At 29.7% G+C, this 26,891-nt stretch overlaps 2 protein-coding genes and 2 long non-coding RNA genes across 8 annotated transcripts; 1 reads left to right on the top strand and 3 right to left on the bottom strand.

Annotated features, from left to right (window-relative positions):
* Positions 1 to 413: 413 nt before the first annotated feature.
* On the bottom strand, positions 414 to 2,790 carry LOC112295297 (uncharacterized). 4 transcript variants are annotated; one of them, XM_024546684.3, is made up of 4 exons: positions 2,659 to 2,790; positions 1,210 to 1,366; positions 915 to 1,103; positions 414 to 739 (listed from the first exon to the last, which is right to left on the bottom strand). In XM_024546684.3, exons 2-4 carry the CDS (start codon positions 1,357 to 1,359, stop codon positions 641 to 643), a joined length of 438 nt encoding a protein of 145 aa, XP_024402452.1. In that variant the 5' UTR covers positions 1,360 to 1,366; positions 2,659 to 2,790; the 3' UTR covers positions 414 to 640. The 4 variants fall into 4 exon arrangements, with proteins under 4 accessions (XP_024402452.1, XP_024402460.1, XP_024402444.1 ...); XM_024546692.3 differs by having other exon boundaries at positions 2,461 to 2,677; XM_024546676.2 differs by having other exon boundaries at positions 2,597 to 2,677.
* A 461-nt stretch (positions 2,791 to 3,251) lies between these two features.
* LOC141044845 (uncharacterized) lies at positions 3,252 to 3,699 on the top strand. Its single transcript, XR_012216578.2, has 2 exons — positions 3,252 to 3,389; positions 3,580 to 3,699. It is a non-coding gene; the product is annotated as an uncharacterized LOC141044845 (long non-coding RNA).
* Positions 3,700 to 14,222: 10,523 nt separating this feature from the next.
* On the bottom strand, positions 14,223 to 14,964 carry LOC141046508 (uncharacterized). 2 transcript variants are annotated; one of them, XR_016497908.1, is made up of 2 exons: positions 14,843 to 14,964; positions 14,223 to 14,602 (listed from the first exon to the last, which is right to left on the bottom strand). It is a non-coding gene; the product is annotated as an uncharacterized LOC141046508 (long non-coding RNA). The 2 variants fall into 2 exon arrangements; XR_012219557.2 differs by having other exon boundaries at positions 14,223 to 14,563.
* Positions 14,965 to 15,548: 584 nt separating this feature from the next.
* LOC112294265 (uncharacterized) lies at positions 15,549 to 18,268 on the bottom strand. The gene is made up of 4 exons (XM_024544562.3): positions 17,534 to 18,268; positions 16,837 to 17,030; positions 16,248 to 16,578; positions 15,549 to 15,984 (listed from the first exon to the last, which is right to left on the bottom strand). Exons 1-4 carry the CDS (start codon positions 17,615 to 17,617, stop codon positions 15,919 to 15,921), a joined length of 675 nt encoding a protein of 224 aa, XP_024400330.1. The 5' UTR covers positions 17,618 to 18,268; the 3' UTR covers positions 15,549 to 15,918.
* Between the last annotated feature and the right edge of the window lie 8,623 nt (positions 18,269 to 26,891).

Here is a 26,891-nt window from a genome sequence, read left to right as displayed (position 1 = left end):
AGTGTTGTGGTTAAGAATCATAATTATAAAAGAAATTAAAGAAATAAGAAACATAAGAATAACAACAAAAGAAGAATACATCTAAAAAAAGGTACATTAAATTTTTTATATTTTTACTTATTAAATAAAAAAGATAAATTCTAAAAATAAAAATTTGTAAAGATAATTCTTTTATCTTTCAAATGATACTAAAAAAAATATTTTGGGTTATCATAATGATACTATAACGAATAAAAAATTAAGAAGAAAAAAATTAGTATTCATAATTGAGATTCACCTCAAGGATAATTTGATAACACGGTCAAAGATTCCAACCCCACTAGTACTCATAAACAACATGAAGAGTTTTAGAGTAGCCTCATAAATAATACGAAGAGTTTTAGAGTGACCAGACAGCGTTGAAGACGACGAAGTACTCATAAACACTTCTTTTTATTGTACAACAGTTTCAAAAGGAATCCTTAATACAACACCTACTGAGAACAATGCAGATGAACTAAAATATTGCCGATTATCGTAAAGCCACATAGAGGACAATACCAAAAGGATGCAACAACATGATAACATCCACCAGAAAAGTTGCTATCCCGAATGACAGAATTTAATGAAGTATTTAAAGCCTTTCTGTGCCATAACAAGCTCAAGGTTTTAGAGCTTTTGGAAGGATGATCGTGTCCCCAACAATTATACTGTCTCCGTCTTTGATTCCGTTAATCGCTATCAACGCATCCACCGAAACCTGAATTCAGAATCATGGCAAAACACACTCAACAAATCTCAATCAAATTCAATGTATGAACTGGCAAAATACACTTCGTGTGCTTCACCACAACTGAGCGAAAGACAACATGCAAAGGTCAACAAAAATGCTAATTAAATCCCATCAGAAAAGAGAGATTTGGAAGAGAGCGCACATTATGCTTCATCGCAAGCCCCCACAGAGTATCGCCATCATGCACTTGAACAGTCTTTCCGGCTGCCTTATACCCGAAATTTGAAATTTTTCTTCCAGCAGGATCTGATGTGCCCCTTGTACTACTTACCCCAAGCGCAGCATCTCCGGCATTCAGCTTCACCTCTTTGCTCAATGTGTCACCGTTATTCTGTGACCACAACAATTCGGTTCGAATCTCGTTAGGGGCTGGGTACATTACAATTATTAGGACAGTTCTTGAAAGGCTGCAGTGTGGCGTGTTAATGAATATGCACCTGCTGTTCCCCCCTACTGGTGATCGATCTGAACAAGCTCCAAGCTATGCCGCTAGCAACAACAACGCCTGCAGCCTTGGCGATACTTTCATCTTTAGCGCCTTTCCTTCCCTCGACAGGTCTAGCTGACTTTGCACTGTTGGCTGCCATTCTGGTGCTGTGAAAGTATAAAAATATATTATGTTGTGGATCAGAGGATAGCCGGTAAAAAGCATTAGAGAATGAATCTCGTGTTTTCTTAGGCACCAATCGCTGTCAAGCAAAGCATGAATAAGCTAGAACCTTCTTGTCATTAGAAAACGTGAAGACGTCTATCGCAGGTGAGAAAAAATAAGAAATGGAAGATGAGCACAAGGGAATGTGACAATACATAGCCGTAAGGGCAGCATTACAGCAAGTCCCAAGTCCCGCCTCATTATATATCTCTAATTAACTTAGAGTAATAGCATCACATTGCACTTCAATTTCAAAGGCTCCATTCACATAAAAACATATTTGTTCTTCCGTAATCTAAGAGTCGAAACTTTGCTAAGGGTTGAGTTCCTCACGATTTGCAACCCAAATTGAAACAAGAATCACCCTTTTCCTTTCAAAATAATTTGTGAAGTATTTATTAACTTGGGAATCTACTTTGCGTTGAGATTCAGGACTTAGTGTGATGTGGCTGTGCTTCCGACGCTACCGTCATCTACTCGTTCATGGCGCAAAATTTGACCAGGTACACTCTGTAAATACCCCTAGCAGAGAGGCTGACAAATACAGGAACAGAGTGCAGGAGTACAACTCTACTTGAACCAACTAAAAAATGTGACAATATACTTGAGAACCCTTTATAAAACCTCGCGTGTATTCTTAAATTGGGAGTTCATACACGCGTTAACAAACTCGACATAGTTATCTGAAATAGAAGACATCACAGTTGATACCTATTCATAAGACGGGCAAGCTAGAGGCATAAACGCGGCGAGGGCATGCGTAAATGCGAATCGAAACAATCCCACCCAATCCCGAATACTCTCACTTTCACCAAAACCCACGAAAATCTGAGCCTCTCGCGCGGTGAAGACATCCACAGGCTAACTGCTCAGAAATTGCTCTCATTTCAATCCCGTATTCCGATGACAATTTCCTCCTCTAGATGACCACACCGGGTTTATAATTAACCCCACGAAAGACACGCACACTTATTCTCCTCCTCTAACCAAATTCAAAACAACTTCGACACAGTTCCGCTGTACACTGTAATCATACCAACTCCATGTAGCTGGAACCGAGCGAAACTCGAATCAGAATTGCACCGAAAAATTAAATGCATAATACACTGCCAAAATCTAAGCCAACTCCCTTTCAATTCTGGCTCGAAGATCAAGTACATAAGACTGCCCACCTGGTGACCGACAGACGCTTCTAATCACCAAACCGGAGAGAAATGGCAGTGGAAACGCTCACGTGCTTCTTCCTCCGCAGAGCGCGATTGAATTATCTTAGCCTTGGCCACCAAGTGTGAGTGAAGCAGAGGAGTTGCCTCCCTGGTACCCGGCTTCAAAAAGATTCGGTGTAGGCCCGGGAGCCTGTTCATCCTCATTCGTCGCCCAATTTGTCAAGGGACACCATGCTTGAGAAGTGGATATTGTTCCAGACTCCCTAAGAATACTTGAAAAGATACCGCATCTCTTGATTTGTCACTTTCAAATCTTTTCACCACCGGTCGAAGTTCGTTCCAATTTTAAATTTTCGACCCCACTTCGGCAAAAGGTTCATATCGATGACTCTTGGCGCTTGGAAGGCTTTAGTTCTCGAATTGTTGTAGCAGGTGTCCGCGCTTTTCTGCAGAGGCTGTCGAAGAATCTGCATCAGTTGTTCAACACAGTTATTTATGGTTTCTTTCAAGGCTTCATTTCGACAAAATACATGTGTCTCAGTGATCGCTCTCGCTCTCTCGCTCTCTCTTTCTCGATCTCTCTCTCGTTGTGATTGCAAGATGAGACCAAAGAACGGGGTTCCTCTCAAGCTCTCTCGCAGGTTGTAATGCTATCCATACAACATGATTCAGGATACTCTCATGATCTAATGTGATACTAACTTTTGTGTTTGCTTGTGTCATGCGAGCAAGTGATTCAAGCGCTTCGCACTGGAGATGTGAAGTTGCTGCGGCGAGATTCACAAACGCTTGAAGTCCAGTTACGTATTTCTTAACCTTTTATCACTTCAATTGTGTGTATGTGTGTATGTGAGAGTGGATATGCAAGTTATTTAGAAACTAAAACATCTGAATCAAAGCAATTCATTTAGCCTCGAGGATATGGAGGTGGCTTTTGCAGAATGTAAATACAAAAGTAATAATAATAACAAAGTGGTATTCTGGTGCAGAACTCAGTGAATGAAATTGAAATCTGTTAAAGAAAATCAAGAGTGACAGTCAAACCTGTATTTATAATTTTTGTATCAAATCTGAAATTTAATAGAGAGCAACGGTGGTAATTTCATGAAGTGATTTTTTTCAAATAAATAATATTATAGCCACTGTTGGATTGAAGATTGGATTGGTTTGGATATGAAAGAATACTACAAGGTTGCTAGCAAAGTGCTAATGAAGTGGATAAAAAGATACTTCAATTTAGAATTCATTATTATTAATTTTTTAACAATTTTTTCAACAATTTTAAACATTAATATTTATGATCTAAGTAAAATTTGTGAAATGTTGCATTATGTTATATCCAAAGTTATTAAAGGTTGTAGGAATTTATACATACTATTTTAAATGTAAATAGGATTATGATTACTTCACTTTCTTTTAATCAAATAAATTACCAATGTTTTTAAATTTCATATGATAGGTCATAAAGTACAATATTGGAGATGGTATAGGAGTGTTTTAAGAGATAGATAGGAGGCCCAAATTTGATGTTGGAGGATTTGGTGAAGTAGAGTTTGAAGTGAATATAGAAGATCCTTAATCTTTGTGGTTGTCATAGAGTAGTATAGTGATAGTGGAGAATAATATGCCTTCAACTCTAGCATCTTTGTTGTCACTAGTGTGACTAAGTGTCGTCCCTTAGAAATAAAGTATTTGGAGGGATTCAACACTAAAGATTGTTGTTGTGGGACCTAACCTTGCAAAACTAGTTTTATCAAAGAAGTCATTAAGAGTGACTTAGATTTTACAAAAGGTAAAAAAATATACTTTATAAACTTTTGATTCTTCATCAATTCTTAGATAGATTTTGAATTTTGATCTAGACTCAAGTTTGTATCTTTGTATATTATTCTTTCCTATGAAGTAGAAACACCCAAATATTTTTATTGAGCTAATATTTAACTTTATTTAGTAGAAAAGATAGTTAAGAGGCATATCTTGGTTTGCTTGGATAGGGTTGTAATTTAGAAGTTGAACAATACTATAGGCAACTTTAGTCCAGAGAAATAAATATATGCTCTAATTTATCAACATGGTTTGTACCTTATTTAAGATAGTTCTATTTTTCTTTTTTGATACTTTGTTTTGTTGGAATGTCCAAGCAACAAATAGCTGATGCATAATAACTTATTCTTGTAGGTACTTAGTGAATTCCTACAACATAAACTTATTTCTTTGAATAGATCAAAGTGACTAAATGCGATTGGAGATTTTTCTCTCAACCAACATATGCAATTTCTTGAACATTTCAAGAAATTCATCCATTGTGATTATAAAATAGATTCAATTTACTTTAAAGAAGTCATCAATAAATACAATAAAATTATATTAGTGAGTTAAGGATTTGATTGGAAGAAAATCACACATATCAATAAGTATAAGTTGTAGAGGTTTTGTAGCCTTAGTTGTTGCTACCTTAGAAATTTGGATTCTAGTTTGTTTTTTGTAATAACAATAACTACATGTTTGAGTTTTTGTTGAAAAACAAAGAATTCCTCAAACTATTTTTTTTTTTTTAAATATTCAAGGATGTTGTAGTACAAGCACCTCAAATACAAGTACCAAAGATAGATAAGAGAATTAACAGATTTGTGAGGTATTTCAAGTTTAAAGAATTTTTCATTTTGCCTAGGTACCTCTATTAGTTTTATTTCAGCATTAGTATTAAAGTTATGTATAGGTAATTTTTCAAATTTATATATTTTATTTTTATAATTCCTTCTATCTTTGCTTATGATTCTATGTGGTTTATTGGCACATGTAACAATGCATTATTTGAGTCCGAAATATAAAAATAGCTAATATTTGTGATTTGTATCATAGATAGATTATTATATAGAAGATAGATTGTTTCTTCTATGTAATATAGATTATTTTTTCTATATAAATTTCTAAGACTATAGACATAGCAAACTTTTTTGAGGATTTTTATTTCTTTAATAAGCATAGATAAATTTACGAACCTTTGTCATGCAATTACATAGATATTGTCTCCAATTAAATTTATTGTGTTACTATGAGTGTGATTTATCTAATCAAAAGCAAAATAGTCTCCAATAAAGTGTTTTGAAGCATGGAGGTCTAGAATCCATTCACTATCATCTTTATTATTAATTTTTAATAATTCAAAGGCTTCAATGATACTTTCATTACTTTATAGATCAAATAAAGTAGGATCTCTATAGAATTCTTTAGTAATATTGATACTATAATTGTTTGGATTGTTGATGTAAAAGAGAACCAATTTAGATTCTCAATATTTTGGCAAGCATTGAAGTTGGAGTTTATATAGCCTTGGTAAAAAATTATATTAATTGATGAATGATAGATATTTGATGTGTGTCTTTCTTTTCTACATCAACAACAAATGCATGAGCCTTGTCATAGTCTCTATTGGTAGTAGCAAGATTATTGAAGTCCATTTGCTCCACCTCAATTCCAACCTTGGTGATGCAAATGTCCTTGTGTCATGCATATAAGCCAATAATTATCTATATAAATAGATAGAAGTAGATAGAAGTAAATAAAAGTAAGTTAATTCTATAATATCTTCTAAAGAAACTTTATAGAAGCTTCAGATGCTACTTTGACTATATAATTGTCTATTATTGACTTTTAGGTTAGAAACTTGATCAACAAGTTAACTATGTGCCACACATATTGGTAGCTTGAAGAACAAGCTAACTATGTGGTGAACTTATAGAAAAACTTGCCTTGTAAGTAAAGGCATGTGTCCTATAAAGTCAACATATATTGGAGGTCCTATAGAATATCGCCACCTAGCTCCTAGTTAGATAGTATATATAGAGACAAGAATGAAGCCGACTTCACTCTTATCAATTCCTTTTTTGCTTCTAGTCCAATTTTAATAGTCTCAAGTTTTCTTGTCTTTTGGCAATAAGCCATTCCAATTTCTTTTTAATATACACACTTTCTTATTTCTATTTTATCACTTTTTTTTTGACATGGATTTCATTGATTTATGCATCATCTTTTAATTCATTTCTTTAATAGATTGAGAAGAGTATATTTACAAAATCAATACTTTATCTTATCTTAATTAAGAGTGGATTATCCCTTTTTCATAATAAGACATAAGTCTGTTAGAAGTTGCAGATTATCTTCTTGTAAACTAATATTATTCTTAGTATTTTCTTTGTCCTCAAGTCCTTTCTTCTATTTATCTTGAGTAGTATTAGATATTATTCTGAGTATTATTATAATAGAGCTTGTTGAAATAAAGAGTGCAATGGTACAAATGCAAGAACAATTCAAGGAGTTTATGCTTGCAATGCATCAACTTAGCTTACTACCACAACGATCAAGAAGAGTGATAGGAAGTGAGGATATTAAATTTGATTAGAGTTGCTTCAACATTTGCACCAAATCATGTCCTTCTATCCATAATGGAACATCTTTCAAGTGTTAAAGAACCAAGAATTGCCTTATTAGAGAAGTTTGATGGTACAAGATCTAAATTTTGAAGATTTATCAATGAAGTAAAAATTGTGATTGAACTTCAATCTCAAAGCTATCCAACTCTAAGATCACAAGTTAGATTCATTGGTACACTTCTCTCAGATTCAGCACTATCATGGTTTTCATCTTTTTTTGACTAACAAGATCCAATATTGGATAATCTGGAGGAATTTTTGATAGAATTTTGGTCCATGTATAGAGAACATGATACAACTTGTATTGCAATCAACAATATCTATATTTTATAATAAGACAATTAATCTATAACATTATATGCTTCACAATTTTGACAACTTGTAATTGATATCAAATGGGATGATGTTGCATTTATTAGCCAATTTTTCTATAGATTATAATATGAAGTAAAGAAATTGATGCTCAACTTACTTGATCCTCAAACATTGAGTCAAGCAATTGACTTTGCTTTGAAGTGCGATAATCAACTTTTTAAATTTCGATTTGAGAATCACATAAGTGAGTCTCAATGTTACTACAATTTGATGGCAACACCAATATCTCTCCAACACATACATTTAGAAGTAGAGGATATACAAATTAATGTGATACATTTTAAACCTCTTACTGAGCAAGAAAAGACTTATCGCCATTAAAAAAGATTGTGCTTATATTATAGAGAATCTAAATACAGTGCTCAACATTATCCAAAAAAGTGACAAAACCACAAAATAAAGAACATGGTTGTCAAAGAAGACAATGTATCTGAAAACAAATTTGTCTAGCTACAATAAAGACTGTGAAGCTGAAATCTCATATAATTTCTAATGAAGATCATATCTTCTCTTCAAAACCTTCTTCTTATTTTATAATAGATGTATATTTAGAACCTAATAATTATAAAGCCTCTACTTTGATAGATTCAAGAGCCTCAGCTTGTTTCTTAGACGTAAAATTTGTTAAAAGTCATAAAATACTATTAGTACAAAAAACTAAACTTATTCATGTACAAGTTATAGATGGTCATCCATTATCTTTTGGAGATATTACTTATGAAACACTTCCTATAGATGTAGCAATACATAGTCATAGTAGTTGCATAATCTTTAATATAATTAGATCTCCTTCTAATCTATTCATTTTAGATTTATCATGGTTAAAAAAGTATAATCCTTCCATAGATTGGATTTCTTGTACTCTTGACTTTTCTAAAAGTATAATTAAGAGTGAAATTAATCCAGTAGAAATTCATAAGTCTAGAACAATAAAACATATGTTTGTAGATGTAAGAGCTTTTTTGCATAGTGCAAAAGAAGGATTATCTTGTGTCATTTATGCCACACCTATTTCTAATGATGCAAAGACTTCAAGTGGCATTCTAAGCCAATATCAAGAGTTTCAAGATGTATTTGAAAAGAAGAATGTGGATACTCTTCCAAAACATCATCTCTATGACTACTCAATTGACCTTCAAGAAGAAACACAACTACCATTTGGACCAATCTATAATTTATCACAAAATGAATTAACTGAACTTAAGGAATATATTGAAGAGAATTTGGCTAAGAATTTCATACGTCATTCCGAATTGCCAGTAGGAGCTCCAATCTTATTTGTGAAGAAGTAAAATAGATCATTGTGGATGTGTGTTGATTATTGAGGACTCAACAAGATCACCATTAAAAATAGATAGCTTCTACCTTTGATATCTGGACTTCTCGATCAACTCAATCAAGCTAAGATCTATACAAAAATAGATCTACATGGAGCATACAATCTAGTACATATTAAAGAATGAGATGAATAGAAGACTATGTTTTAAACTAAGTATGGATATTTTGAATACAATGTCATGCTTTTTGGACTTACAAATGCATTGGCAAATTTTCAACATCTAATGAATAATGTTATTTGAGAATTTTTGAACAATTTTTTTATTTATTATCTAGACAATATCTTAATCTATTTTGAAAATACAAATGAACATGAACTTCATATTTATTGTGTATTACAAAAATTAAGAGATGGGGGACTCTATGCCAAGATAGAAAAGTATATATTCTACACTACTCAAGTCGACTTCTTAGGATACATCATTTCAAATGATGGACTTGTGATGGATCTTGAGAAAGTTCAAACTATTATAGATTAGAAGATTCCAAAAATGATAAGAGATGTTCAATACTTTTTAGGCTTTATCAACTATTATCAAATCTTTATTAAAGACTTTTCTCGAATTATAGCCCCACTTGCACATTTGACTTGCAATAACAAACTTGAGTAGAGTAGAGAAGCTGAAACATCTTTTGAAGCTTTAAAATCAACTTTTATTTTTGTGCCAATCTTGTATTGCATCATTTTTTCTAAGGCATTTTTTATGGAAACAAAGGCATCAAACTTTGCTTTGGGTGCCATATTATCACAAATGAGAACACAAGATAAACTTCATCTAATAGCTTTTCATTCCAAAAAAAATTCAACAGTCGAGATTAACTATGAAATCCACAACAAAGAACTTCTTGCAATCATGGATTCATTTCAAGAATGATGTCATCATTTAGAAGGCACTTCCAATCCAGTCACTATATATACAGACCACAAGAATCTTGAGTACTTTATGTTAGCACATGTTTTGAATCATCGCTAAGCTTTTTGGAACATGTCTTTATCATGATTTGATTTCAAGATCACATATCCACTCGAAAAACAACAAGGTTTATCAAATGCCCTTTCTAGACGTTCTTATATTGCACCAAAAAAAGGAGATGCATCTTTTGATCAACAAAAAATGATTTTTCTTGAAACCAAAGTATTTTCATCTTTGAGTAATGAAATCAACATTGATTATTAATTCCACCCTTGTGAAACAAATCCAATCAAGTATATCTTTTGATCATCTTATTCATAATATCAAAAATCCTTCTTCTAAATCCCAAGATACTTCTAAGTTTGAGTTCAAAAATAACTTATTCTATTTTGAAGGTCGATTATATGTTCTAAAAAGAGAAGCATGATTACGTGTTCTTCAAATATGTCACGACTTTCCAGTAGCAGGATATTTTAGATACAACAAGACTTTGAAACTTATATTTAGAGATTTTTAGTGGCCACAAATGTGGAAAGGTGTGAAAGACTTTTTTTAGTCATGTAAAATTTTTTCAAGTTCAAAAACTCCTTGTCATCGACCTTATGGACTTCTTCAATCATTATTCATTCTAGAACAACTATGGTCTTCTGTTTCTATGGATTTCATCATGGATCTTCCAATCTTAGGTTCTTATGATTCTATATTCATGATAGTAGATTGTTTTACTAAGATGATACATTTTGTACCTTATACAAAATCTATCATAGGTAAAGAAATAGCTAAACTCTTTCTTGAAAATATCTATCGCTATCATGGATTATCTAAAGATATCATATCAAATATAGAAACTCAATTTGTATCAAGATTTTGGTGGATTCTTTTTAAGATTTTAAAAGTGGATATAAAATTATCTTTGGTATTTTAACTTCAAACTAATGGAAAAATGGAGTGTATTAATCAAGTTTTGGAATATTATTTAAGATATATCATCAACTACCAACAAGATGATTGGACAACTCTTTTGCCATTGGTAGAGTTTGCTTATAATAACATAATATATTCTTCTATAAAAGAACCACTTTTCTTTGCCAATCATGGTTATCATCCACAACTGGATACTTTTGACTTTTTAAAAGCTGATAATCCTACGATGGAAGATTTAAAAAATTATTTATCAAAGCTACATGCAACAATAAAGGCACAGTTAAAAAAAGCTCAAAATCAACAAAAGATCAAAATAGATGTCTATCAAAAGGAACAACTACCATTCGACATGGATGACAAGGTATAGTTACTTTGTCACAATATCAGGACTACTCATCCTTGTGATAAGTTAGACTATCATGGCTTGGACTATTTCTTATTTCTGTACAAATTAATCCAGTTGTATATCATTTATATCTACTAGAGTTAATGAAAATCTATCTAATATTCCATGTATCTCTTCTTGAACCATACAATATAGTGGACATATCAAGAAGAAGACAAGTACCACTTCCTCCTATAGAAGTAGACAATAATGAAGAATTTAAAGTGAAAGAAGTCTTAGACTCAAGGCAATGCCAAAATAAGTTGAAATATTTTATTCATTGGCATGGATACAATATTAGTGAACACACATGGAAGCCAACAAAGAATCTTACAAATGCAACAAAGAAAGTGGAGGCTTTTTATCAACGACATCCATCAAAATTAAGATGAAGACCTTTCTTATAAAAGAAATAAGATTTATATAAAATAACATTCTATTTTTAATCCTTATTTGTAGCTTCTTTATATTTGTGACATTGAAGAGATGGAAAACCAATAACTAGCAAATTTGACTGAAGAGCCTTCATTTGTTGACTTGTTGAAGAAGACATTACGATTGTCACAACTTTCAAGATGACATGATCAAGATGAAGATCCTCAAGAACGACATATTTTTCTTCAAATAGATGGTCAGATACAACACATTTGGTATCATGATTTTGGAAGAGACTCCCAATAAATGGTAATTTTATTAGAGGTAGGAACAACTCTTGATGGTATTTTAAATATTTTATTTGAAGGGAGTTATAAAAGCATCAACAATGACCAAATAATAAGGTGGTCTTCCTGCCTTGATATGTGACACTATCGATGGTTGAAAGGCCCTATCAACCATCTTTGAAGAGAATAAAGATCTAAGTATGTGGCAAATATAATTCATTGCATCATAGATTTTTTCAACATATGATGACTGCTTCTCATAGAATTTGTTCCTAGAAAGAGAGATAATGTCACAGACATATGCATGTAAGCCAATAATTATCTATATAAATAGGTAGAAGTAGATAAAAATAGGTAAAAATAAGTTAATTCTATAATAACTTTTAAGAAAGCTTCCTAGAATTTTAGACATTGCTTTGACTTTATAGATGTCCATTGTTGACTTTTAGGTTAGAAACTTGGTCAATAAATTAATCATGTACCATACATATTGGTAGCTTAAAGAACAAGTTAACTATGTGGCAAATTTATAGAAAAACTTGCCTTATAAGTCAAGGCATGTATCTTACAAAGTCAACACATATTGAAGGTCCTATAGAACATTGCCACGTAGTCCTTAGTTAGATAGTATATATAGAGACAAGAATGAAGCCCTCTTCACTGTTGTCAACTTCTTTCTTGCTTCTAATCTAGTTTCAAGAGTCTCAAGTTTTCTTCTCTTTTGGCAATAAGCCATTCTAGTTTCTTTTTAATATATGTACTTCTTTATTTCTATTTTGTGACTTTTTCTCTGATATAGATTTCATTGGTTTATGCATCATCTTTTAGTTCATGTCCTTGACACCTTATTGGTGTTTATTATGATAGAGATTTCAAATTTGTACTATAAAAGCTTTATTAACAAGTTCTTGAGATTTACTAAGTAAGATTTCTTTCATATTCAAATAATTCCATGTCTTCTAAAGAAAGTAAGACTATTTTATTTTATAAGTGAATCACAAGTTTTTCAAAATATTTTGATAAAAAATTTAGTATTTTATGAACTATGACTACTAGAGGTTGCATTAAGTTTATAGCTTTTAGATCACTAATAATATCATTAATATATTACATAATAGAAGTAATATCTTATTGTTTACTCATTTATAAGTGATCTTATTGATTTAGTATAACCATGGTAACAAAAATAGTGTTGGTTAAAAACATGTTTTGAAGTGATTCCAAGTAATTTTGGAATCTTGAATATTGAAGATGATATTGTATAGATTTAGAATAATGAAAAGTTGTAAAAAAACCTTGGTTCATGTCTTTTCTTTGTAATCAACACCAAATTCTTCTAAAATAGAAGTGAAGTCTTTTGCTCCTACATCCTTTTCTTTATTATTATTATTTGTAAAAAAGTTGTGTTTAGATTCAGTAAAATCTCATAGATTTTTTTTTTTCAAAAATACTTTGTTTTGTTATGGTCTAATGTTTGTAGTTTTTGGATCCTTTCAACATAGTTTCATTTGAATTTGTACTCTTATAAATAATCATTTTGTGTTGTTTTGTAGATATAAAGATGCAATACAAAATGTTCAAAAAGTAATAGAGGTAAAAGCATTGAAGAGAAGAAAAAAAAAAGATGGAAATTCGATTAAAAAAAAAAAAAAAAAAAAAAAAAAAAACAACCTTTTATATAAGAGCTTATCATAAGTAGGAAGAGAATTTGGATAGAAATGAGAAACAAAGATAGTGTCTATAGATGCTATTGTATTATAAAAGAAAAACTTTGATGAACAAAGAAATAAGTCAATTTTTTTTAATAACAAAGAAGTAAAAAAATAAATTAATAAAACAATAATGCTTAAAAAAATAAAATAAAATAAAATAAATACATACACAAGGCAAAAATATCTACTTTGATATCAAATAGAAATAATAAGATGAATCAAAGGAACGATTGAAGAAACATGAAATAATAAAATATTTAACTTATTACCACTCTAGATGCAATACGTATAAATAAATAGATTGAGATTCAAGAGTATAGGATTTCAATACAATAGTTTGACATGTATTTATTTATAGACTTCATCTAATAGATGGATATGAATTTGATAATAAATGATACTATATTTCTAACACTTTATGAATGTAGTTGGTGAATAATTATTCTTACAATAAAAATCAATATTTAAATCATAATACAATGAATCTAAGTAGAACAATTTTGGAATTGTTGTAAAATAGCATGGCACATCCAAAAAAAAAATCCTTGTAATAAAGCTTACATTGATACTTCAAATAGAAAGAAGAGAGATTAAGCATGTTTGTTTGAGAAACAAAAATGTTTATAATACTATTGTATTGTTTTAGTACTATGAGTTCATTACATATTTTAAAAAATTATACATTAAAATAAAATAAATAAATGAATTTCTACCAAGATGGACTTGGTGTTTTTGACATGATTCCTAAAGAGACTTTCAAAGTTGTACCACCTCACTTGAGCCTAGTTTATCTAAGATAGATAACCTATTTCATATAATTTAAGAATTATAATATATAATTAATAGGTATAAAAATCAAAATAAATACCTCTATATAGAAAAATAGAAATTAGGAGGATTCTAAGTATTTTCAAATAATTTGGCTCATAAATGGAATTTAAATAAATGCTTTAGCTGAAGATTCTCTTCAATCCATTTCCAACATATAAACCAATCTAATTTTGATTGCTCGTAGGTTATAGAACCAAGAATCCAACTATTGTAAAACTATGATGTGTGGCACCTAATTATGCTATCAAACTTTATCTAATTTTTTACAATTTATGGATGTAAAAAATTCAAACATCCTATTGTAAGTAATCCACCATGTTCAAGTTGGATTTTTTCCACCATTCTGCCTTGTTTTTGTTCATCTTTCAAAGAATATCACACATCCTCCATCTTCCAATCCTACTCCAATAATTCTCTAATTTATTGATGCACAATCAACTACAACATATGTACAACTCTTATTAATGCAAAAACTGATTTTTGATAGTTTGCACTTATCAATTTTGAGTATGTAGAATTGTTTATATTGCTTGCAGTTTAAAATCATAGACCAAGCCCTATTTCCAACTACAAAATGTCAAAATTGGTCAACAATAGATCACTGGCTTATCAAAAATATCCCATCCTATAAGTCTAAAAGAAATGGAGGGTGGTTGACAATGGAGTAAGCTGCCTCACCTTCTTCAAATGCTTGTTTATAAGTTCCTGAGTTATAATATCTTGGAAATCTTCTTTTAGTCTTCTGCACTTGGGTTCTGTTGCACAAGAATATTAAAAAAAAAAAAAAAAAAAAAAAAAAATCAACAGCAAAAGGAATAGGGAGAAAATGGCTCGCACTTTCGATTCTCCTGAAGGTACTCAACGTTGAAGTAATTGATAAGTTTTTATAGGGATAGCTTGTGACCATAAGTAAAAGAGACGTTGAAAATGTTATGCGAAGGATTATCGCCTTGAGTGTGCCACATGCAACTGCCAGAGGCCTAACTCTTCTAAGTAGCGTGGAGCATGAGCAACAGATATTCCCTTCAGTCTGAAATTCTGTCTGATCACAAATTTTCCAATTGAGAATCTGGTACTAAGTGATCTTTGTGGAATTAGATTAGCTTTCTATTGCCTTAATTGAACATCTACAGCTAGGCCAAAAAATAAAGATCATACTATTTAAAAGCTCAGAGAATATTTTGAAGGTTTTTACGAGGGAGGTGGAAAGCGGAGGTCATATTCCTTCATTACCCTATGTAAGCAAAACAATTCTAGCATCTCTGTGCACATTCATCATTGTGTGAAATTTTCTTTTCATCTAAACCGGGATATAGCTTTTTAACTTTGAAAATCATTTGGATTCCAATTCTCACATTTTTCATCATGCATTTTTCAGGAAGTCTTTTTCCGTGAAGACAAAAGGTTCACATTTTGCTATTGCAGTAGTTTTATCACAAATTGGGGAATAAAAAAAGAAAGAAAAGAACACCCAATTCCTCTATGAAGTTTCCCTTTGATTGTAAGAAGAAAACTATGTTACATCTATTCGACACAGACCACCAGAACCCACTTCATAGTGAATCACTTGTGGAAAATCAAGTCAGCTGAAAACATGGATAGCTGAACATAATAGGCCCATCCCAAGAAAAGTACATGCGAAGTCAACATAATAGATGATCTAATGTGCTATAATTGATACACGGCAGTTATCCTTATCCCCGTCTGAAAAGAATGTCTCTTACAAATTTGAATGGAGATGATCAATCCCGTAATCAGGATCCACAATATATCAGCGGTTTTTGGAGTGAGCTCTCGTCCTCTGACATATGGCCGTTGTTCTACAACACAACGTAGTCATTTGCACACAAAGAGGTAAGTTATTGGCCCACTAAAGCTCTCAATAACATTTTCCGAATGAAATTGAGTGAACCTTATCTAGTAGTTAAAGACTTTGAGCCCATTAGGTAGTATGCAGAATACTACACAAACACAAGCAAAATTGTCCGATGGGAAGTTGGACAGCAATTCTACTAAAGTGCTGTTATGAAAATAAATCGACATGGCTTAAATTTCGTAACAAGGCATTATGTTCGATGCTCACCTCGATGTCAGGGTAATCCTGACGACTGAAATTCTCGAAAAGAGACGAAAAGGTAGCTGTGTCATAAATCGAACCTCCAAGCACTTCAGACTCTGTGTCGTCCCCTAGTGTTGGATCATCCAGATTAAAAGAAGCGAATATTGGAGTTCTTCTACCAAAATCGACGGGCCCCTGTGGACCCAATGTCTCTGAATCTGTACCAAGTCTGTACATCTGGCACCACAGAAAGGAGGAAATCAGGCGTAGTCCGCTTCCAGAAACTTGCATCCAGAACGTTAGCTTTACAGAGAGGGCTCCAAATTTTCCCAACTGAGTATCATTCCAGAAGTCCCTGCAGTTTCTCACAACCACGAAGCATAGTTCATTAAAGGAAAACAGATTACTTAATGACAAAGACAGCTGGCCAACCACCTGACTGTAACGATATTAATATTAGCCATCAGCACAAAAGATTTTCCTGAATGTCAAGTCACATGCTATCTGCAAGACAGACAAGCTAAATCAACTTACGACATAAATCTGAAATCGACCACTAGCATAGTGCAGAGATAGAAGCAGCGAACGTGGACACTTGTACGAGGATACACACCTGATTTCGTTGGCGAATAAGCAGAACCAAACGATGTCAAGGAGGAGAGAAAGAGACAAAAACCCAGCATAAGCCCGACCTAGGCTTTGACTACCACTTTCGATAGCAATCAAGGCGAATAATGCAAGTGCCAAGTTGGCCAACACAATTCCTGTATGAACAACCCCCAACGATCCGACAAATGCACAACCCACCTACACCCACAGTCACTTCCAGATCAGCCAAGTATCTGGCTCTCAGAACAAGTATCAACTCATGATTGGTAAGAGACAATTGCATAAAAGGATGAAGAAAATCACCTACATCGTCCCCAAACGAGTGTGTATAAGCTGAAACAATGACGTCGTGACTTAAATGACAGACTCTACCTACTGCAATCCACCCTGAGAAATTAGTCCTCGTAACCCGATGCTAGAAACTACAATGGGAAACACATAGAGGATGTGGATACCGACGTATGATATGTATATCCGGGCACATGCAGAAAATACTCAACCGAATATACAAAACATGGAAAAATGGAAATCATTTAACTATTCAGCCGCAGGACTGAAAGGCTACTACATTTACACATTCATGGCCATCAATTGTTGCTTGGATTGAAATGACGCACTCACACTCCAGAGCTCAGACACTCAAACCCCAACATGAAAGGGGCAAAAGCACAAGCAGCAGATCCAAGGAAGGGAAAATGAACCTGCATATAAAGGAGCACGACTGCGCATGTTTGCAAAACATCGTAATGATCACACCACGCCGTAGCCCCTGAGCATCGTGGCATGCTTACTCCACCCCCCGAATCTCATTCACGAAAACACGCACCACAAATCTCAAAATCCCAATCTCCAAAACGCAATATCCAGCGACAACATCCCACTACAAGAATCAACGTCACCAACACGCGTTCACCCCAATTCCCTCAACGCCTCTTTCTTTCACCACCGGCACCGGCACCCGCAACCAAAAACCTAATCCATGGACCCAACAAGAGTAACCACTCCGCTGCACAAAATCACACCAGAATTGTATCCTCTGAAAGTGCCAATGCCGCGACAATCAACCTGCAAGCTGAATCTCTAAAACAACTCGATAACCCACATTACGAGCCAAGCTTCGGAATCTCATAGTGAGGAATGCGCAGTCAGTTCGCGGAGGAATCGAGTGGTGTGAGAACGACACCGACTTACAAGAACGACGGATTGGAGAATGTCGGAGGTTGGGATCACAAACAGAAAGTTGCTATGGGACAAATAAATCAATAAACAAGAAAATGGAGAAGCAGTGCGTTCGAAAGAGGAAAACGGGAGGGGGATGCAACGATATTGAGACGCAAATTGCGCAAGAGAGTGCGCGGGGGAGGGGGATTTTTCGACCGTTGCGCAATCAATCCCACTGCTACTACTACTACGCTGCTGCTGGTTCTGCTGCTTCTGCTGCGGTAACGTCCTTCCCACTCCCCGCGCGAGTAGACCCCGCGCGGGCAGCCCGGAGAAAAAACTTTTCTTCTCCTCCTGCCTTCGGGCAGTCTGTGAAAGTTTCCCTGGTTGCTCTACTCTTGTTCTACGATTCTTGTTTGTCGGAAATTCGTTTAATTATCTTTCTATATAGAATAACAAAAATGATAATTTTTATTTATTTTTATTTTCTATGTATGTATGTCTTTGTATAATACTACCAGAAATTTGTGCAGTTGGACATGGAAAAGATATTTATAGGTAATAAATTAGAGGTCTTTTTGCAGATTATGCAAAGCTTTTTGCTAGTGGTTGTAGATTTGATCTTTACCAATGACAAGGCTTCTCTGTCTTTATACCTAATCTTCCTTATTATAAAAATTAGGTTTTTTATTAAACAAAGAGAGTTTCATGTGCTTTATAAAAGTAATGAATAATTTTAAATTAAATCAATTAAATTTATATACATAAATATAATAATTAATTAATTAAATACTGGGTATCATATGAAGCAAAGAGAATTTATATGTGTGGTAAGAGGATTTGTATTTTTATTATAATAGTGAAGCCTCTACTTTCAATATGGAACCTTGAAAAATGATGAAATGAGAGAGCTAATTGTTAAATTTGAAGCTCCTTCATTCTATTTGCTAAATCCTTTGTTTATAGATTTTTATCTTTTAAAAATCAAAAGTATCAAATTGTAGATGGTAATCATAATTTTTTTAAAATAGAGTTTAAAGAATAATAGAATATATTATATTATGATATGAAAACTCTACTAATGGCAAGAAAGTTGTCAAATTGTCTTAATGGTGCATTATAAATATTATTCCAATATTTTTTTCACATATTTCATTTTTCCATTAATTTGATGATAAAAAGTTGAAGATAACTTATTATCAACTTATATTATGTTAAAAAGTGTCTTCTAAAATTTTGATATAAATTAAGACCTACAATCAAATATAATGTCATTTAAAAGTCTATGATATCAATAAATATTATCTAATAAGAATTTAGTTATTTCTTTACTAGTAATTATTTTTGAAAATAGTATAAAAATATTATTTTAGTAAAATAATCTACTATTACAAAGATAGAGTAATAAGAATTTAAAATTAAAAGATCCATGATGGATTAAAATAGATGACCATGGCTACTTTGAAATAGGTAGGAATTGAAGAATTACATAAAGTCAATGACATGGAGTCTTTGCTTTAAAATAAATATCACATGATTGAACAAATGTTTTTACTTCTTTATGTATTTAAGGCTACCAAAAATATCTTGAAATTACTTCTAAAATTTTTATATTTCCAAAATAGCATGCTATTAAAAAATCATGTTGTGCTTATTATATACATAATTATACTTTTTCTTTATATATATATATATATACAAAAATATAAAAGTAATCCATTATTTTATTAAATCAATCCACCTTTCTTGTTTTCAATCCTACTTCTTCTATTCCCAGCCCTAGCTCCATATTCCTAATACTCATCTTAATCTCTTCCATTCCCAATTCTAGTTGTTAGCCCCATCATTGACTTTGTTATAGTTTTGAGAGTTTGTGGTGAATTCAAAAAAGAAAGAATTAGAGAAGAAAAAAAGATGTGCTATAATATATAATGAAGATGAACAAGAGCATTGGTGGATCATATTACTTGAAGATGAATCTGGAAAATAATACAAGGATGCCAATGAAGTATTCAAAAGTAGATATTTGGTCTCTATTCCATAAAAAATAAGATATATGAATATGCTAAAAAGTTAAATATAGATTACCAATCAGTATTTACAAATGATTGAGAATATGTTTTTTTGATGAAACCGAATTCCTAGTTGGTGTTTATAAATGAAGCACTAAGTATTGTGGAGCCATTGGATGATGAATTTAGACTAATTGATATATTTTTTAGGTCATCTTCATTTTCTATTATACCATATCTTTTCTTCCTCTTTGACCTCTTCTTTAAATTTAAGATAGACTCTTAAAATTATAATTGGATTAGTGACAAGATTGACAACTGAAATTGGAAACAAAAGAGATCATGATGAGCATTGGAAATAAAGGGAATAAGGGCAAGTAACAAGGAAGGTTGGAATGAAGGTTTGAAATAGAAGAAGTGGAGGCAAAGAATAAAGAAGATTGGAATGAAAGTTGGAAATGAAGGAAGTAGGACTAGGAAAAAAGAAGGTAGGTCATTTTAGTAAAACAATGGCTTACTTTAATATATATATATATATATATATATATATTTATAATAAAAGAATTTTTTTGAATTTAATTTTTCTAGATTCATTATAAATATAAATTTTAACATCACTAATAAGAATGTTTGTTGACATAATTAAACAAACTTCATCAAAAGAAATAATTTTAAGTAGAATTGTTGATTAAATAGTCTAAAAGTACCAAAGATAAGAAGACTAGAGACTTTTCTTATATGTATTACATGGCCAACTTGTACCATAAGTTGTCAATATATACAACATGTAGCCAACTTGTTAACTAAGCTTTTAACCAATAAACTACCAAGCCATATAAAGTCAAATGAGCATATATGAAGCTTATAAAAAGCTTATCTATAAGATATTATAAAATCTAATCTCATTTATTTTCTACCTAATATTTTTTATTTAAGTAATTATACATCAATAAAATTTCCTTTCTTTCTAGAACCAAGTTCTACAAAGAGCAATCATCATATATTAAGAAAGTCCAACATATAATAAATTATATTTATCATATATTTTGATCTTTATTTCCTTTAAAGATAGTTGATAGATCTTTTTTGCCATCAATAGTGTCTTAGATCAAGACAAGAGAACCACCTTGATATTTGATCATTGTTAAGGCCTTCACAACTTTTTTTCAAAAAAGAACAATAGAAATACCATTGAAGGTGGTTTTTACCTCTTGTAAGATTACCAAACATTAAAGTCTCTTTTAAGCTTGTGATACCAATCATATTATATCTTACAATCTATTCAAAGCAGAATATGTCATTTTTGAAGATTTTTATTTCTATTATCTCTTCTTAAAGGTTGTGACAATCTTAATGCATTGTTCGATAACTCAACAAAAAATAATTCATGAATTGAATATGCTAGGTATTGATTTTTTATCTTCTTATTTCTATAAATGTACTAAAACTATAAATAAAGATAGATGATAGAATATATTCTTCACTAAACTTTGTTTCTTTTATAGCAATAATTGTTTCAGTCTTCATCTTAATTTTGCTAGATGTTGTCAACAAAATACATTAATCTTTCTTATTGCATTTACAAGATTTTTTATTGGCTTCTAAGTGCATTTATTAATATGACATATGTGCCAATGTATAAGATATTTCAACTTATATTAATGATACCTTAAATCTAAGACTTTATCAATCTTAAATTCTTGATTATTATCTTCTTCTACAAGAGGAGGTGATATTGCCTTCTTCTTAGTACATCCACTATCTTGTATGACTCAAAAAAAAAAAAAAAAAAAAAAAAAAAAGTAAAACACAAGGTGGATCTTCATAAATTTCAATATGTGTAATCAAAAAGCAATTAGATTGATTTTTTCACAAATAAGAAATAGTTCAAGTCTACAATAATTCAACTTATCACAAGGGCAACTAATCTTTATATTACAACAAAATAACCATACTTTATTAATCATATTGTATTCTTTAAAGTTTGCTTAAGATTGCATTGGATACTTGACTATAGAAGATGAAATAGAAATTATAATAATAAAGTCCTAATAATTCTAATAGAATCTTAACAAAATTCTAATTAAATCTTAATATTATTAATCATATTTTAATTGAACTTTAAAAAAATATTTAAAAAATCACAAATAAATCATAAAAAAATCATAAATTAAAATTTTAAAAATATATACGAAAAAATCCTAAAGAAATAATATAATAAAAAATATCAAAAATATCAAAAAAAATCTTCAAAAAATAGTGAAAATATCATATCTATTGAGTCATAATAAAATTCTAATGTAATCCTAAAAAAATCCCAATAAAATCTTAAATTAATTTTAATCAAATCTCAAATATAAAATCTTAAGCTAAATTCTAATAAAATCCTAAATATTAATTCAAATTCTAATCAAATCTTAAATCTTAATTAATCCTACAATAGATTGAAACTTTAATAATTAATAATTTAACTATTAATTCAACTCAAAATTTACACACCTCTTAATTAATAATTTGATAATATATACAACCAATTTAAAAAAGATTAAATATACCAAATAAAAGATAAATCCTAAAATCTGCTCAGATATTGGCTAGTCTCTTTTTCTAATCTTGATGTCAAACTCCCACCACTAATATCTTTTAATTTAATTGTTTAATTTCTTTCAAAATTATTAAATTTTTAAAAAATTAATTAAATTATTAATTTTTTTAAAAATAAATTAATCCAATTGGTACATTGTTGAATATCTTAGAAATCCTTACTAGTCTTCTAAATTCTAATTCTTAAGCTCCTAGTATATTTTAACTTTGATAAACTTCCAATAAATCATCAGGTCAAGCTTAAACTTATAATACAAGTTTAAAACAACACTTATCACACAATCACAAATTTTTACTAGTAGATCATCTACCAATCTCACACAATTATGTAAAATTATATAAAATATGAACCCTTTGTATTTTTTAACATTCAAAGTCACTTCCAAAAAAACCTTAACTTACCAAAGGCTTAGTAAAGTCAATACAAACTCAGATCACTCAATATAAATACCTAAAAAATATTTTAGAAGTTTTTATTTTATTTTATTTTATTTTTAATTTCACTCTTCAATCAACTAAAAAATTTTAAAATTGCTATATGTATGCAATTTTGTGCCTCAAGGTTTGATTTTGATCTAGATTCATAACCGGTCGTCTTCAAGTAGTAATTCTAAGTTTCTTAAGATAATTTTTGAAAGTAAATATCACTTTTAACTCCTTTTTAAAGATTTCTATATTAAATATTTTCTAATGCACTTTTATTTCTCTTATTTATAGTCCTTCAAAATAAATAGAAGTCTATTTTATAAAAAAACAACATTATTTTTTTTTAATTTTTAATAATTTCTTATATATTATTTATATTTCTAAGATAATTTGCTAGAAATTTTTTATTTGAGCTCTTCTATAATATAATCTTTCTTTTAATTTTTTATCTAATGGTTGTATTATAATAAAACAACATGAAATTAATTTTTTTTCTTTTTATAAGTATTTTTATTGCTATTTTTTTGTTCTTAAACTTTTTTTAATTGACCTTTTATTGTTACATGTAGCTTTGATAAATAATTCATCCAATCCTTTGCCATAGAATTATTGACTTCGGAGAAGTTAAAACTATCAAATTATGGATGATAACTTTAATCAACAAAAAATATATTTATTGAGTAGAAAAATATATTGTATTATTTTAAGCAAATTTTGCTAATGATAAAAAAATTATCCAATCATATTGATGATATTTGATGGTACACCTCAAATATTAGTCCAAAATTTAATCAATCCATTTTATTTATCCATTAATTTAAAGATAGAGAGTCAAAGATAGTTTTATTTCCATCCTCATTATATTTTTTTACTCAATCTTTAAATAATATCTTTATATAATATTTTTTGACAATTCATAATAGTGATAGATATTATTAAAAAAAGTTTAAATTTTTTTCTATATTTGATAGTTTTTGAATATAATACAAAATATGCCATCTTAAAGGAACAATCTACTATCATAAATATAAAGTCATATGAACTTGAAATAAAAGATTTGTAATCAAATCCATAGAAATAGAAGAGTATGGTTGTTTTAATATAAATAATGGCTAAGAAAGACCATAAGATTGATGATGATTTTTTTTTTCAATAAATATTACATAATTATATAAAGTCTTTAATAATATTTACATTTGATACCACAAAAATATATATATATATATGTATATTCAAAAGTCTTATTGTATCTAAATATTTTGCCACTAGGAAGTTGTTATAAGCTTGAAGAGTATATAATTGTGTTTCATATTTTGAAATATATAAGCATATTTTGAAATAAAATGGATTATTTTTAAATTAAAACTATAAAGTATCATAAGATTTAAATAGGTTATTTTTAATATCATGAATATAAAGATCCAAAGATTTATTTGATTGTATTTGCTAAATAAATAATGAATCAACAATCAACGTTGATTTTATTGTCCAAAGACAAAATTGCTCACACTTCAATTTTTTTTTTTTTTTTTTTTTTTTTTTTTGATTAAAAGCTACACTTTTTTTGTGTAAAATAAGAACATCTAAAAAGAACATTATACGAATTTTTTTTGTTTTTTTATCAATAAGTGACCTTAAATTCAAATCTTAACAAAATCATGCTCTAATAAGCTTAGCAATAATTTAAAATACATACTAACATAAAATACTTGAGGTCCTTGTGATTTATATATATTGTAATTGGATTTGAAGCACCTTCTAAATAATGATGCAATTCTTAAAATGAATCTATAATTACAAGAAGTTCTTTATCATGGATTTGGTAGTTGATTTTGGATGTTGAAAAAAAATGCAAATAAAAAGCTGCTAGATGAAGTTTGTCATTTGCTCCTATTTATGAAAATATTACATCTAATGCAAAGTCTAATATATTTATTTCTATCAAAAATGCCTTAAAAAAGTCCAGGCAATATAAGATTGGTATAAAATAATAGTTATCTTTAAAACTTTAAATGATGCTTTTTCTTCTTTACTTTACTCAAGTTTATCTTCATAAGTCAAATGAGTAAGTAGAGTTGCAACTTGAGAATTGTTTTTGATAAAGATTCAATAATAATAAGCAAATTGCAAAAAAATATTAGTCATCTCTTATTGTTTTATAAATCTTCTAATCCTTGATAGTTTGAATTTTCTTAGAATTCATCATAAGGCCATCATTTGAAATGATGTATTCCAAGAAGTCAACTTGAGTTGTATAAAATACAGACTTCTTTACTTTTGCATATAATCCTACATCTTTAAGTTTTTATAACATACAAAAATCATGAAATTCGTGCTCTTTTGCATTCTTAAAATATATTAAGATGTAGTTTAAATAATAAATTATAAAATTATCTAAAATTTTCAAAAAATATCATTCATTAGATATTAAAAAATAACTAATATATTTTGAAATCCAAGAGATATGATATTATATTTAAAATATCATACTTGGTTCAAAATGAAATCTTTCATTCACTTCCTTCTTTGATGTATACCAAGTTGTATCTTTTTTGCAGATTTTTTTTTTTTTTTTTTTTTTTTTTTTAAAAAAAAAAAAGATCTTGGCTTGATTTGATTGATCCAAAAGTATTGAAATCAAAGATAAGAAATACCTATACTTGATGATAATCTAGTTGAGTCATTAATAATCTATGTATATTTTTTTTGCTAATAAATAAGATAAAAATTCTTATTAGAGATTTTGAATGGCATATGAAGATTTTAGCTAGGTTCTTATCAATATATTTTTTGAGTACAACCAACTTCTTTTGTAATAAATAATAAATTGGTAGAAATAGCAATTGAGATTTTTCTTAATAATCAATTGAACAATCATAAAAACAATGCTTTAGAAGAATATTTGCATTCTTCTTTTCAAATATATCTTAATAATTTTAATATTGGCTTAGAATACCACTTAAAGTCTTTCTACCATAAAAAATGAGTGTGGCATAAATAACAAAACGTGACTCATCTTTTGCAATATGCATGAAAGTTCTTGCACCTACCAAGAAGGATTTAATTATTCTAGACTTATAAATTTTTACTTTGATAATAGAAGTCTAGATTATATTATTAGAAAAATCAAAGTTACAAAAAATCCAATCTATTCAAGGGTTATATTTTTCAAGCCACAATAAAATGTAAAATAATTAAATTAGAGAGAGATCTAATAACATTAAATATTATAAAGCTATTAAAACTATTAACTATTAGATTTAAAGGAATAATTTAATGGATAATATCTCAAAAAGACAACAAACAATCATTTATGTCTTTTATATATTAAGCAGTGGGCTTAGGTTCTCTACAATATAAGCACAATCTTTCTTGACAGTGTTGAGTTTTTTCTTATTCATTGAAAGCTTTGATATATATTGTATCAATTTACATTATAATTGACCTTGATGAATAAGTTTTTGAAACTTAGAAGTTGTCACTATGACTTGAATTGTAACTCTTTAATTTTTTTGCAAAGTATTAGATTAGCAAGTTATTTTAAAATATCTTGTATTTATCAAAAAAAACTTAAAAATTAAAAATTTATTTAAAATTTTGATTTTAATTAATAATTATCAAATATAGCAAAGTTAAAAAAATTAATATGAAAATTAGAAAAAGTCCAAATAGTTGAAGATTTTTTTATAGCTAAAAATATTACATCTATCATTTTATTGATTTTAGCTGGATAAAATTTTAAAAATATATGTAGATAATATTAAAGTCAAATTATCAATTTATTATACATATATAATATAATATATTTATATTATTTAAAATCTAAAAAATTAAAAATATCAAATATTAATAAATA

This window comes from Physcomitrium patens, chromosome 2 (genome assembly GCF_059467195.1).
Source record: "Physcomitrium patens ecotype Gransden chromosome 2, ASM5946719v1, whole genome shotgun sequence".
In the NCBI taxonomy this organism is placed as follows: domain Eukaryota; kingdom Viridiplantae; phylum Streptophyta; class Bryopsida; order Funariales; family Funariaceae; genus Physcomitrium; species Physcomitrium patens.
Note: the sequence above shows the minus strand (reverse complement) of the source record. Positions and strands in the feature narration are given on the sequence as shown.